The sequence below is a fragment of the Grammomys surdaster genome, unplaced genomic scaffold (genome assembly GCF_004785775.1).
Source record: "Grammomys surdaster isolate TR1022 unplaced genomic scaffold, NIH_TR_1.0 169, whole genome shotgun sequence".
NCBI lineage: Eukaryota > Metazoa > Chordata > Mammalia > Rodentia > Muridae > Grammomys > Grammomys surdaster.
Window position 1 is genome coordinate 13,796,452 of NW_021604617.1, and position 15,103 is coordinate 13,811,554.

General features: G+C 37.5%; 1 protein-coding gene across 1 annotated transcript; it reads right to left on the minus strand.

Moving 5' to 3' along the window:
* Nucleotides 1-201: 201 nt before the first annotated feature.
* On the minus strand, nt 202-14,587 carry LOC114620585 (cytochrome P450 2K6-like). Its single transcript, XM_028766702.1, has 9 exons — nt 14,402-14,587; nt 12,256-12,418; nt 11,109-11,258; nt 9,277-9,437; nt 7,092-7,265; nt 6,478-6,619; nt 5,482-5,666; nt 3,494-3,635; nt 202-398 (listed from the first exon to the last, which is right to left on the minus strand). The coding sequence occupies exons 1-9, from the start codon at nt 14,585-14,587 to the stop codon at nt 202-204; spliced, it is 1,500 nt and encodes a 499-aa protein (XP_028622535.1).
* Nucleotides 14,588-15,103: the final 516 nt, after the last annotated feature.

Below are 15,103 nucleotides of genomic sequence, written 5' to 3' on the forward strand. Positions count from 1 at the left end.
GCAATAGCAGCAGGGAGCTTCTTCTACAGCAGCTAGCAGAGAAACCTATTCTGGAAAAGACAGACCTGTGTGAGAAGGAGGCTAACTGCCCTAATAATCCTGCAGGATATGGTTGAATACCACAGCTGTAGAAATAAAGGAAAGGTAAGCTTTTGTGCCAAGGACCATAAGATCACACCAAGAACCGGGGCTGCACTAAACTCAAGGAGCTGATGCTCGGAGCAGAGCACATATCTTATAAGGCCGTGGTTGAACGATAAAACCAATGTCTGGAGTTAGATCCAGGTCCAGATGGGAGACTCCAGGGGGTGGTTGGAAGGTAAACTTCTGCATGAGACTGGCGAAGAAAAGGAAAAGCTCCATTTTTGCCAGTGACTCCCCGGCGCACATGCGACGACCTGGAGATACAGACAGTAGAGGAGGTTATAAGACATCAGCAAGAATCCCAACAACACTGGTCAAGATCAGAGCACACTTTGGAAGAATGGATGCATCATCAACCTCTTCTGAGCTTTATTGGTTTTGTTTCCAATAAGACCTGGAGATACATCTGCAAAAAGAGAAAGAGCCAAATGGCAGCTTTAATGATGAAAAGAAGCAATTAAACATAATAAATGGGTCCTATCTTTTATTTTAAATGACACAATCTAGAGTCACTTGGGAAAAAGCAACCTCAATTGAGGTATTTCTCAGATCAGATTGGAGTATAGTCATGTTTCTGAAAGATTGTCTTGATGATCAATGTGGAAACGCCCAGCCTACTGTGGATGACATCCTCCCTCGGCAGGTGGCTCTGGTAGTCTAAGAAGTCTGCCTGAGCATGAGTCATAGATAGCGCCTGGAAGCAGGACTCCTTTAAGGTTTATGGCTCCAAGCTCCCACTCTACCTTCCCACCTTGACTCTCCTCAGTAATGCAATGTGACCTGAAAGTATAAGCTGTCCTTCTCCAAGTTGCTTTTTTTTGGTCATGGTGTTTAATCACAGCAACAGGAAAACAAAAACAAATCAAAACAAAACCAAGAACAACCAAAATCCAAGAACAATATTTTAACTTGAAAATATCTTTTTGACAAAATCAATGTGCATCACAAGATCATGAGGTTAAAAAGTACATGATGTGTCTGCTAAGTAAAAGCTAACCATTCAGTCCATAAACATGTTTAATGTCAACATTAACTGAACTTGGCATGGAGTCTGCTACTGTTCTGATGAGATTTACTGTGTAACAGATGACCTATAGCTAAGTAGGCAATTATAATACGGTGTCATAATTCATGAGTTGACCTGTGGAAAAATACCCGATAGCCAGAGAAGGTTCGTTCCTTGAATGAGAGTTTTATAGCTAAGCTTTGATAGAAAGGATGAGAAATTTGTCAGGTGAAGATGAGGAAAGATGACAATGAGGTCCTTGTGCCATTGGCTGGAAGAGATTTGACTCCCACTATATACAGAGCATGAGGTAGGTGTTCTTGGATCAGATACCAGAGGAAGGAGCAGAAACTAGGTTACAGTGATCTTGAAAATGATGTTAAGTTGCAGAGGCATATTGTGAAGTTAGACTCATATGACACAATTATGAAATGTAAGTTATTTGAGGCAATGTCTGAAAATGCAATCAAATTGAGAAAGGAAACTTTCCTGATAGAAGTTTATTAAAACTATAGACTCTTGGTAGTTATCTCGTGTTAAGAACAATTTTATTTTTAGGTTAAATATAGTGGGTTCTTTATTAGTTTTATAGGTAGATAGAAGGCACCATATTTGAATGAAAAGTAGCAGTGTTAATGTACAACCTACTTCAGTCCTTCTGAAGACATATCTATTTACCTTGCTCCCAAGAGGAGAGCTTTAACGTGCTGCTTATGTTATGACCAGTAATTTTTGTAGTTAATACAGTTGTAGATATTTGATTTACTTCTTGAAACATAAATCACAGGTGTGCTCAAACACAGAAGACTTCTATTTTACCACAGAAGGAAATAATCTCATGTTAACCTTTTTGGTTTATTTGAGACTCACAAGGAATAGAATAACTCTACATATTTCTTTAATGGACACAGGAATGAGGCAATATTTTTATGGGATGAAAGATCATGAATATTTCCTCTCTGCCTAGAAACATTCATAAAATAGCTAACCACTCAGTCCACAACAGGTTTAAGGTCAACAAGGCACAGGTATTATTGTGCTTGTCTTTGAAACAGCTATTGTTCTCATGGGCTTGCTTATGTAACACGTTATTCAACAGGTGACCAACAAGTAAACAGATAATTATAATACAGTGCCACAAGCCATGGAGGAGTCGATGGAAAGAAAAGCTAAGATAGGTTTGGGGTTAGATATTTCCATAAGGACATAATTAAATGGTGTTTAATAGGATCATAAATAAAGTAACTTGGGATGTCAAATTATGACCTTCTGTTTAAACTTCATTGAGTTTCATGGTAAATGCTGAGGAGCCCAACAAAATAAAACATATATTAGGATAGGTTACAGTCTTAACAAGAGAGTATTATTGTGTGTGTAAATCTGAGAATGATTTCAGGAGACAATAAAAGACATTTAGCTCATAAAAGTTGTTCAATGAACAAGACTTCTAGAAATGTGTTTACATGTAAGTGGAAACAGAAGGGAAGGATGCCTTCCACACAACTATAAGGATAAAAAGGTGAAGAAGTTAATAGCATCACTTGTAGTGGACACAAAAATTTGCTCTATATTTAATATATTTTATTACACTTTGAATTTTACTTGTTTGTGCATGACTAAAGAATAGTGTTGGGCTGTGTGTCGTGGAGCATGCCTTTAATCCCAGCTCTCCAGAGGCAGAGGCAGATGGATCTCTCGGAGGCCAGTCTGGTCTACATAGCATGTTCCAGGATGGCCAAGGCTATATAGAGAAACTGTGTTTCAAAACAAAAACAACAAACAAACAAACAAACTAGAATCGGTACTCCTAGCTTTCTTTGAGGACCACAATAAATTTCTTTGTTAGATTTATTTTTAATTTATTTTTAATTATTTATATGTCTGTGTATAGGTGTGTGCACATAATTGCAGGATCTGGCAAAATGGAGAAGCACAGGGGACTCCTGAAGCTGTAATTATAAGCAGTTGACATTAACCAAAAGTGGGTACTAAGAACCAAACACAGGTTTTTTGTTTTTTGTTTTGTTTTTGTGCAAAAAATCACTTATAGCTTCTCATCTATCTCTCCAGCCTCACAATTAAAATTTTGATTTCCACAAGAAATTGGGTAAAATTTCTGAACAAGTTACTCATCCTCATTATGAATGACTGTCACTTGTTTAAAGGTTCGAAGAGGTTTCACAGTGTATGCAAAACCAGCCAGATTTGGATACAATATTGATCACAATGCAAGGGCAAATGTAGAGGTAATTGTTCATAGAGAAAAATCACAAGACCTGACATAAGCTTGAGGTGACATCTCTCTTACTCTGTAAACCAGCTGTGTCCAATAAATCACCTTACCCACTGAAAAGGGCATGAAAGCTTCTTTCTTGACAAACCTCCCCTTGGGGCTGAGGAAATGAGCAGGGTTAAAAGCACCTGGTGTTTCCCACTGTGTTTGATCCTGAAGTACTGATGTCAACAGGGTGATGACTTCTGTGCCCTAAAAATAAAAAGTGCAGTTAGTGGAAAGGATTAAATTAAATTTTTTCCTAAGAGGTCCTTCTCCACTGATGCGTTATAACCATGGTTGGTAAATTTCCAGCTATGGAATGTTCTGGAAGAAAATGAAGTAGTCAAGAAAAGCTTTAGGTTTAGTAATGAGATGTTCATTTTAGTCACCAACGTTTCTTTAGTTTCTAACTAAAAGCATGTCCTGGGAATGAGCCTCTAGTGTCTATTGGTCATGTGATAATGGCAGATTTAACAGATTTGCCTTTATGAACCAGGATGGTCTTGAACTCACTATATAGCCTAGGACAGGTTCAGACTCATGATGTTCAGCCTCTAGTGTGCCAGACTTACAGTATGAGCCACCAAAGTCAGCTTGTTAACCTTAATAAATTCTATTCTAAATCTGTATGGGGGAAATCCTTACTGGGATTGTAAGTTGTAGATGAAAGGATGCAAATGAAAAAATCCGGTAGAATTTCTGGAAGGTTCAACAGCTTACTGAAAGTTTGTTCTTATATCCCCTAGTTCTGGGACAGTAGATGTCAAGTCAAGAAAGATCATATAGACAGATTCTAAGAAATAAATTGCTCTGCTTTCATATTAGGGCATGTGCTGTAAAACAGCTTTCTATAAACGAAGGGAGTGACGTTAATCGTATAGGGAAAGACATTCTGAGGATGAAAGCAAACAGAACAAAGTCAAATAATGATCAAAAGCAGAACTCTGAGCAGGAGCTATAGCTTAGATGTAGGCATGCTTGCCTTGTATACACAATATTGAAGTTTAGCCATCAGGATGCTTTGTCGTTATACTAGTGGATGTGTGCTCTTCAAGGGAATTGTGGGAGTCTAGTCTGTCAGCCTTTCCCCGGCCACTGGTTTCTTCACACACTCCTATCAATGACACCTACTGTCTCCAATCTAGATGGGGCTGTTCTGCCTAATCTTGGACTTAAAGTGGCAAAACACTAAGTCAAATAACTGTTTACAAGTTAGCTGCCTTGCATATTTTATTATGGTACCATGAAGATTGCCAATGCTACATTGCTTGCATTTTTCTGCTTCACTCTTAATCTGATTAGCTCAGCTTAATAGTATGCCTAGGCTGAGAAGAGAAGCTCCAAAGATGGGCACAGTCTTGTTCAAAGAGTAGGATTCCCAGAGTAGGACTCAGTAGCAGCCTCATTGGCTTTATGCAGACATGAGCCCACTAGCAGCAATAGGACTAAATAATGAGGAAAAGAATCCATGCCATGTGTGTATCACAACCTTCTGCTCACTCTTGCCTTCAGTCTAGTTTTAGGAAGGCATACATGCATTTCTTCAATTTCCCAGAGGAACTCAAAGGTTGGCATGAAGGTGTGTGGGAATATGTATACATGATTGTATGGGACGATGGGATTGAAATGTGGAGGTACTGATGGAAAGATCCTGCCTGGGAAAAACTCAGGGCTCAGGGCTCAGAGTGTTACACAGCTTATGGGAAATCTAAGTTCCTTCAGAGAGCAACCTTTCATTTCCAAAAAGGCTTGAGTTCTCTAAATATCATATAAAATAGAATATCTTATAAAGTGTAAGAGAATAGCCTTCAGTGGCACATACACACGCACATGCACATACACATATGCATAATCACACGCAAACATAAACACACACAGTTACCTGGTTTTGACTGATGGGGAGGGAGGAAGGAGAGAGATAGTAAACAGAAAGGAGAGGAATCATAGTAGGAAGGAGAAAAATAGGCCGAGACTGTCACTGAATTTCAGTATCAGTGGTTTCATGGTTGTGAACATTGGGGACATACTCTCTCATTTCTCTTGCTTAAGCCCTTACCTTTGGAATATAGTAGTTTTTAAATACAACATCTGTGGTTGTCTCATAGGGTAGGCTTGTGGGGAGGATGTTAGCAACTCTCTGTATTTCGTGAATTACAGCGTCTGTGTAGGGCATTTGAGTTCGGTGCTCAATTCCAGGCTGAGCTGAGCCCACAACTTTGATGATCTCATCATGGACCTTTTCTGGATACAATGCAATTAAGAGTTAATATCCAACCTGGACATGAATTCAAGTGATTTTACATGTTTTCTCAATACATACAATCAAACCCAAACCCAAATGCTCTCTCAATTTGAGTGCTTTTGCCTTCATCCTTCCTACTTCTTTTTTTGGAGGGGGGGGGGTTCGGGGGAGATTGATGGAGAAGTGTTCAAGACTGGGTTTCTCTGTGTAGTCCTGACTATCCTGGACCTCACTTTTTAGACCAGGCTGATCTCAAACTTACTAGGTCTGCTTGCTTCCCAAGTGATGGGATTAAAGACATGAGACCCTCGTTACTCTCCTTCTGTTTAAGGTTGCTCTGGGAATGATCATGGGAAGATTTCAGACCATTTCAGGATGCTTAAAGAACAAATCCTATCTTCTTCTGAAAAATCATTTTTGAAAGATTTATTTGAGTTTTAGTTGTATGTATGTGTGTGTACATGTATGTGCGCACATGTGCATATGTGTCTATTTGTGGGTACGTGAATTCGAGGTCAGGTGTCTGTGGAATCCAGACAAAAGTGTCCTTGGAGCTAGAGCTATAGGCAGTTGTAATCTGTCTAAAGTGAAAACTGAGACCTGAAGTCTGACACTCGGCAAGAGGAGGATGCACGCTTAATCACTGGGCCATCCTCCAACACTGAAGCTCCTTTTGTTCTAAAAGGAAACTAACCACACAAGCTATTGTCAAGGCTAGAATTTACAGGTATCCGATGTGACTATAGAATTCTGCATCTTTGATTCCGAGATTCCTTCATTTGAGGACTGCTCTGAATCTTGGAGACTTACCCTGAATCTCAGGGTATCGCATCATGAGTATAATTCCCCAGCGCAGTGTGGAGGCTGTGGTCTCGGTTCCTGCTGTGAATAGGTTAGTAACAAGGGCTAACAGATTTTCTTCATTGAAATAGTCAGTAGATGTGCTGTTTTCCTAAAATGGTAAAATATGTCATTAGTCATGGAATAATTTTATCATGGGCAAATCATCAAGAATTACCATGAATTAAAAACAACAAGTATTGGTATTGCATTCTTCAACTCAGCGAAATTTCCCTTTATTGTGCAGCTATCACACAGAACTTGAGGATTCAGGTATATCCCAGATGCTAATCATGGTAAATAATTCTGAAAATAACAAAGGCTGTCTCTGTTTTGGAAGCTTCAAAGTTAGTTTTCAGTTGAATTATTAAAATATTCCCCACACTATTTCTCTTTATTCCCACAGAGAATAATGTGGAAATTGTATTCAAACTATAATAAACAGCATTTTCAGATTCTACAATGTACTCACTATTAATCTGGGTCCAGTCGACTTTCTTCTTTGAAGGAATGTTTGGTGTCTACCAGCAATTAGTTAAATAGTAAATATTGGCTAAAGAATCCTCCTAGGAAAACACCATTACCTCCTGCTGTCTGACTAGAAATGCATCGATGAGACTTCTGGGATCATTTTTGTCAAGATTATGACGATGTTCTAGGAAGGTCATCCTTATGAAGGAAAAGAATTCATCTCTGTTCCTCAGTACCTTCTTGTGGCTTCTTAGGAGAAATCCCAGAATAGGAAACATATTAAAAAGCTAAAGGAATACAAAAAGAAAGTACTTTAAATAGGCACAAACTAGTTGGGACAATGTAGTGATATATTATTATTGAAAAAAATCATAAAAATAACACCTTCAGTTTTTGCCTCAGCTAAGATCGATAGACTGGATTATATAATGACGCTTCTTCTTTTATTTGGTCAGAATTATGAAATTAATAATTGAATACTGATACAGCTTCTAAGCTCTGGTATGCAGAATATTTTGCATACTATATCACGGGGATAATATGCTTAAGGTTGAGACAGGATACAATAATATCTTTGTTTAGAGGGATAAACTCAGTGTCTTCTTCTCACAAATATTTGTGTGAGTCCAGGTAAACAACTGAATTTGCTATGCTACAAACAGCACAATAAATTTACTTATGCTTTCTGTAGAAATACTTCAGTTTGTAACACACATTTATCTGTGGATTCCATTATGAAGCACCATTTAATCAAGCCTTCCCTGATCCTTAATAATGTTCAAAGAAGTTTTTGACAGGGATACTTTTGTGGTGTGTATAAGAAGGATATTCTAATACTCATAGTTATAGAAGAGATCCACTACGTACATGACATTACAACTTAGCTTACACAAACTGTTTAGTGGCTGCTTTTTTCTAGTTTAATCACACCCCAGCCCTGATGCTCCTGGAAGAATACAAGACTGATATAAATAGACACCAACTAGATTTTAAGAAGTTCTCAGTTCAGAAGCCCAGACAATGTGGGAAGATTGCAAAAGATGCTGACAAGAGGGACATGTACAAGAGAAGTCTCAGAAACGTGGCAAAAATGTAGCTCCCTCCCAGAGAGAGGAGACAGAACTCTGGAAAACTGACTGGCTTTGCTTTCTTCGTTTCCTCTTCTCTCTGTTTAATCTGATGCCTGGAATCAAGATGAAAGGCATATTTTGAGGATGTTAAGGGTTCTCTGAATAAATCTAACTTTAAGGATCCAGAAATTGTCCTTTTCATCTGCAAGTGACGGGCAGCAACAAGCTTTGCTATTTTAGGTACAACTTTACTGTTTGCTAAAATTTACATTTCTTAGTGTCCTATTCTTGGGTAGGTAAGGGCTGGTATTTAGCCACAGTCTCAAAGGACTCTTAAGATGACTTAATGAACAAAAGATCTCATCTAGGTTGTATGAGATATTTGCCTGTGCCTGTGCTAAATACCCATACCAATAGATTACCTGCATTAATAGAAAAGATTTAAATTGTTCCAAAAGTGAAATGATAGAGTTGGCTGCATTGATATGACTCAAAATTTAAGAAGCTTCTATTTTTTTGGATCTGGAAGATGAAGGCTATTTTTTTAAACAGTGTGGATGTTGTTTACATGTGTATCTGGTGTACCACTTGTATGTCTGTTGCCGACAAAGCTCAGAAAAGTTTATCAGATCCCATGGAATTGGAGTTACAGCTGGCTGTGATCCACCATGTGGGTTCTAGGAAAGGAACTTGGATCCTTTGGAAGAACAGCCAGTGCTCTTTCCTGTTTATTTATTTCTCCAGTCTCCAGAAGATGGAGCTTCCAATGATAAAAGAATCAGATGGCCGAGCCATTGTTAACATGTATAGATCGTCATAAACATAGAGACAGTGTTTATTTTAGCACGTTTTCTTTATGTCCTTGTTCTCCCTGTTAAAAGCCTTTTTCCTAATTGAATTCTATTATGAGTTCTTTAATTGACATTTAGTTCATACTCTCTATAAATGATTGTTGGTGTAGGTAAACAATACATGGCTATGTTTATATAATACACCAATGCCATATAACGTTAGTGTGTCTCACATTTCATGATCAAGGTATTTATTGCAGTGCTTTGTGGTGAGAGGACCATCAGATAGGCTAAACAAGCATGTTTATCGTAGTGTTATACTTAGAATACACTGACATTCTTTTCAGTCTCTTGAACCATCAAGTGTATCAAGAAAATACCAGAGTGTAAGAGAAATTGAGCAAGGAAAACAAATCAAAAAAAGAAGAAACAGTTACCACAATACTAGGTTTTCCAATGAGTTTCATGTTTTCACCAATTAAGGTTAAGAGTCTCAGGAACTGGGGATCTTGATAGTCAAACCGTTTCCCAAGCAGCACGGACACAATGACGTTAGCAACAGAAGCATTCAGTACTCTTTTGATCTCAAATGGCTTTCCTATAAGGCAATTCATCAAGCAGATCAGGAATCTTCACATACCCAGCACTATCTCAGTTCCGGACTGATTGGAACAGTCTACCCAGTAAAGAGTTTCATAGAAGGATTATGTGTTATTGTGCTTTTCATGAATATGTGACATTTATAGCTGTGACTTTGACTAATGCCCAGACTTTGGCACAAATGCTCAGGTAGCCACAAAAAATAATATTCAATGGACATGTGAAAGAAAAGTGGACATTCAGTTTGCCTAAAGAAATAATGTGGCAGAAGCATTTAATGTTTATGGGTATACCTGGGTATGCAGTGTGTATATAGAGGGCTGTAGTTAATGCACAGTGTATGGGAAAATATCATCCCCTGACATGGACTGCACTGAAGGTTGGAGTGTACCATTCTACTATATTTTGATGTTTTATCCATCGCTGAAATCTACACAGAGTGTGAAATCAGACCTGGTCTCTGAGACCTCTGTCCCTGTTACTGGGGAGGCTGTGGTTGGAAGATTTAGTGTTCAAGGCTTCTCAGGACTGTAGAATGAGTTCAAGTCCAGCTTAAATAACCTAGCCACTAGGTCCCAGTGGGTCCCATCTTCAAAATAAAAAAGTAAAGCGAAGTTACTGGAGCTTAGTGATCAAGAGCTTTCTCAGTATGCATGGTCCCTGGGTTCAAATCCCCAACACGCATATACAAATTACCTGGATTATAAGATTATTAAGTACACATCAGTAGGCAAACTTTATTTATTTATTTATTTATTTATTTATATTTATTCGTTCATTTATTTATTTGTAAAGAGTATCATATTGAGTGCATTGCAAAAGGGCTGAATAATGTTGGGTACTAACTAGCAATCTTTTCAAGTGCCCTGGTGGGATTTGTGCTACCGTTAATTAATGAGTACTTTCCTTGTCTGGACCTCTTTTGCAATAAAGCAGCCTCCTGCATTGAGATAAAAGCGTTATAGCCTAAAGAAGATGAGGTAAAGCCCCAAAAGACCTGAAAATCCCAGCCTTGGGTGGGTGGGGGAGGTAGTGGCTCACAGGCTTTGACTACTGAGCCAACTTAGTTTTCCCCTCCTAAGCATAACTCTGCTGCCCCTTCTATCTATATCACCTTCCTCATGGCAGCTGTCTGAATAGAAGGCTTCTCTGTTCTGTCACCCAAAGCACCTTTTATCCGTTCTCTAACTTCCCAGGACAGGCCAGTTTTTAAATTCTTTTATGTGGCTGAAAATGCCACTGTATCATGTCAAAGTTAATTTCTCAACACATGAAGCCTGGGTTACTGTTATGAAAATATTATTGTACTTTGAGAATAGAAGGAAAACATGTTTTCAAAGAGTTCAAAATGTATTTTATATAAAAATTATTTTTAATAGATTCATATATGTAGGTAAAATAAGGGAAATGGAGGGAGGGACAGGAGGAGGAGAGAAAGGGAGAGAGAGAGGGGAAAAGGGAGAGAAAAGGAGAGAGGGGGGAAGCAGGAGGAGAAAATAAAACAAATGTTTACATTCGACATGTATAGTATAGGAGTAGACAGCACTGGGTATGTATATATCCTTGGAATTTTTCTATAGATTAAATTATGTCAAACCAAGTGACTGGATATACCTTTTGTTTACTTCTTTTTCATGAAAAGTGAAATGGCTTTATTTGTTGCACACACCTTTGTGAGATTCAAAGTTCTGTATGAGATGCTGGCATTCCGCTATAATAGTGTCTTCTATAATTCGCTTGCCCATGCCGAAATTCCTTAAGGTGGTCAAGCTGAATCTTCTCATTGTTTTCCAGGTTTCGCCATGAGCGAAGACAAGTCCTTAGAGAGGAAATGAGTGTGTTTAAGTTACCTCCAACAGTTTTAAATTTAGCGCTCAGCGATAAATAAAAATTATAAACAAAAGTTTTGGTGTTCCCTCCTAAAAATAAGGAAAGAATGGGTTTGTGGTATAGTGAAAAATGATGGAGGATTTATCTTGCATATTTCAAACCCTAGTCTTGTTTCTCAGCAAGCCCAAAAAGGAAACAAACAAAGCCCACCCAGAGCCAAGTGTAGGAAGTCTCTCTTTCATTTCTTAAAGGATTTATCATAGAAAACATGGTAAATACTTTCCTCTCTTCTTTGAAATGCATGCAACTATTTCTGAATACAAGCCATCGATTTGTCTTGATGTCCATATGACAAGAATATCTTTCCAAAGGTCTGAGGACAGATCAGAAGTGACCAGGAATGTAAGATCCTTGCTGCTCAGCTTTTATGTGGAGGTAGAAGCAAAGCTTCGAGGGCAAAGCTTACTCTAACTTGCAAAACTAGCTTTTATCATAAATGATGAGATTGTTTTTCTTTTTATGGGTACAATTAGCAAAGACAATACCTTGAGTAATAGCTAATATTTTAGTCCTGAGAACATGCATACAATGTGGACATATTGATTCCAGTATGTAAAAGGCATTCCTTCTTATTTTTACAGTGGCGGGTTGTGAAGCTCATTATTTTCTTTCAATGCTTATTCAGTAAGAAAATATTTTCTTTTTCTAGCCAAACAGCAAGGACTTTTGGGTTTGGAAAACATTTTACATTTTTTCTCAATCAATTCAGTTCATAATTTTTGAATGTTTATTTTATTCTTATATCAAAATAGGTGTGGCTAAAATGTCAATGAACATTTGCAAACAAACTCATTATTTTCCAAAGAGAAAGACTAGTCTAGATCATATAAAACCATCAAAGTGAAGAGATAGAAATAAATAAATACAACACGTTTGATTCAGTAATTTTAACCAAAGGGATATATTTGAAAATTAGGGGTCATTACCTTTTCCATAAAAAAGTCTTTCAAATATAGGCACTTGAGAACGCTTGCCAAATTGATTGCTATAATTAACAAGGGCATCTTTCACTGTCTCATAGCCAGAAAGGACCACCACTTTCCTCGGGCCCATCTGAATGCTGTAAATGGGGCCATATTTCTTGGAGAGCTGTGGTGTACAAAACACAGTGAAACAAGTAAAACATCACAGTATAATTAAAAGGACAGTTGCTCATGACCTCTGAACTGCTTCACCAGAGTCATTTCTCCAGCCACTGTAGCTCCTGCAGGCTCTTTGATGACTTTCAGTTGGTAGTCTCTGCACTCTATTTGATTTAGACTTTGAGACTATGAGTCATCTTTCATTACAGAATGGGTCCATAGTCTCTCCCTATGTGTTTTTGTTTGAAAACAGAAAATGCCCAGCCAAAATTCTAGGGAGACAAACAACATCTTTGGTACCACCCTGATACAATTCCATATGTGCACATTCTGTTTTTTAGCATGTGCTATGATATTAGTAGGACCAAGTTAGTTCTTGATTAGTGGTAACATTCTTTACTGATAAAAAAGAGTTCCACTTTTCTTTCATAATTGAAAAATAGCAGGAACTAAGATGTATGACATCTTGATTTATTCTCAGCACCATTATGTCCTTGCCTGGAATAGATACATCATCACTATTGAGTGGAAAGGATATTGTATTTTCATGAGATCACAGAGTAGGGAGTTGATACTCAGCAAGGGCCACCCAATTAGTGGCACACTGGTTGAGAAAATGCCATCTTAATCTAACTGCGCTTTGGTGGACACTGAGATGACAATCTGGAATGTGTCTTTATATACAAAACTTGACTTCTTTACAGTTTCACCAGGAATTGAAAGATAACACAATGATTTAGGACATCAGTACAACTAAGATTAATATTTTGGAATTAGAAATTAAAATGGGAGTTTGAGTACAGGATCTTGATTGAGAACTCCTTTATACAGGGGAGATTAGCTCATGTCAGATAATTCAAGGATAAGTTTAATAAAATTATGGCACAGGTCATGGAAAAGAGTAGAAACCTCCTTTTTTTGTAGATGGAAATCATTCAGAACAATGACATATCTGTGGAAATGAGAAACAAAAGGAAAGAGCATACAGTGAAGAGGGTAGGTTAGTTAGTACATGAACAAGGACAGGGGGAGTGTGGAAATAATGTTGAGGACCATGACATTAAACAAAGAGATTTGTTGAAAGAAGATCTTATTCTTATGCGAGATTAACCTGGCTTGTGATTTTTGGATGTAGAAGAAGCCACAAAGTTGTTTTAAGTTGTCTCTATATTCTTTGAAATATATTTATCTGTAAAATGAAGATACAAATGTCATTTTATTTTCCCCCAGGTTAGTTAGAACGTGAAATCCTTGTGTTGATTTATCAAATCAAAAGGCATAAAACAAAACTGAGATGCCAACTGAGGTGAAATTATAATTTTCTCTTCATTACCTTGTTCCTTAAGATTTTAACTCGACTCATTAGAAACAACTTAGAGCTTATAGTCAAATGTAAGCTCAAAATATTCACCTTGTCTATCCCTGTAAACAATAACTCCAGAATATTTTTCACTGAAAAAGTGGAGAAATGTAGTCTAGTTCTTACACCAGGTAATCTGGAAGGCAGTGACACAAAGGACAAAAGCGAACTCATTTGTCAAATTAATAGAAGTCCTAGACTTAATTTTTTGGATTCATAATGTAGATGTTTATCTCATTTATATATACAGGTTTGAGAGATTAATTTTAAGTTTGTCTACAAGCCAGTGATCAAAACTCAGGTGCTTTTAATAGGTCTTATATGAAGAAAAGGTAGACCAAAACATGAGGTATATGTCATAAATACTTGAGAATAAAATTGCCACTTGTGCCCTTGAACCATATTAGCTAGCTAATTTACACACACACACACGCACACACACACTACATATATACATATATATAATATTTAAATGTGTATATGCACGTTTAATTAGCTCTGCTAATTTTGAATGCTGATGAATCCAAAACATGTATATGAGCTATAGTTAACACATGAAGCTAATAAACATCCTAGGTTAAGAATGATTTGGAAACACACACACACCATGATTGTTCATTTATGTCATACCTCTAACATAGTTTGATAAGGCCTCTTCAGGTTGAGGATGTGTAGATTTCCAATAACTGGCCAAGGTTTGGGTCCTGGAGGAGACTGTTGTTTAGATGCTTTAGCCATGAAGACTTTAATATTTAAAATAAGAATGAGAATGAGTCCCAGAAGCGCAAGCATAGCAGAAAAGTCAAACCCATTCATTATCCTTAAGCTGATATAATCATTAAGAGATCTTTCCAACTACAACCAGATAGAACCAACACTTCTGATGCAGATCGAAGATTTCAAGGTATTGCTAAGTTTGCTACAGCCATTGTTATTTTTACCCATTTTATAAATAAGCTGAGATAAACCCTGTTCTATATCCTTGCCCTGTTTTCATATTTTACCTTTCCCCTCTCTACTTCCAGTTCAATATGTTCTGTCCAATAAAACCTGGAAGGATTTTCTTTTTGTCTAAAACTGGCATTAATCTTTTGTTTCCTGATAGATAATACCCACTTAATCCTGAACACTGCGTCCACACTTGCACAATGAGATTAATTTCATTGTTTGGTAAGTAGAGTTTGTCATGGTCTCTGCATGGGTGGTTAGGTATGAAAACCACATTGAGAGTTTCAAGTTTCTTATACTGTTATGTGATCTTATGCTTCTTCCCCTTTAGTGTCCTGGATAGGATATTTATTTGAAACTTATTTATTTGGGCATAGACTCTTG

Bases quoted from the DNA above. Each gene is read 5' to 3' on its own strand.
- LOC114620585 (XM_028766702.1), bottom strand. From the start codon at position 14,587: ATGAATGGGTTTGACTTTTCTGCTATGCTTGCGCTTCTGGGACTCATT. The intron at 3,636-5,481 runs GTAAGGGCTTAA...TTTTATTTTTAG, and splicing joins AAAACTACTATATTCCAAAG to GGCACAGAAGTCATCACCCT. The intron at 399-3,493 runs GTAAGGTGATTT...CTGTATCTCCAG, and splicing joins TTTCATGCCCTTTTCAGTGG to GTCGTCGCATGTGCGCCGGG.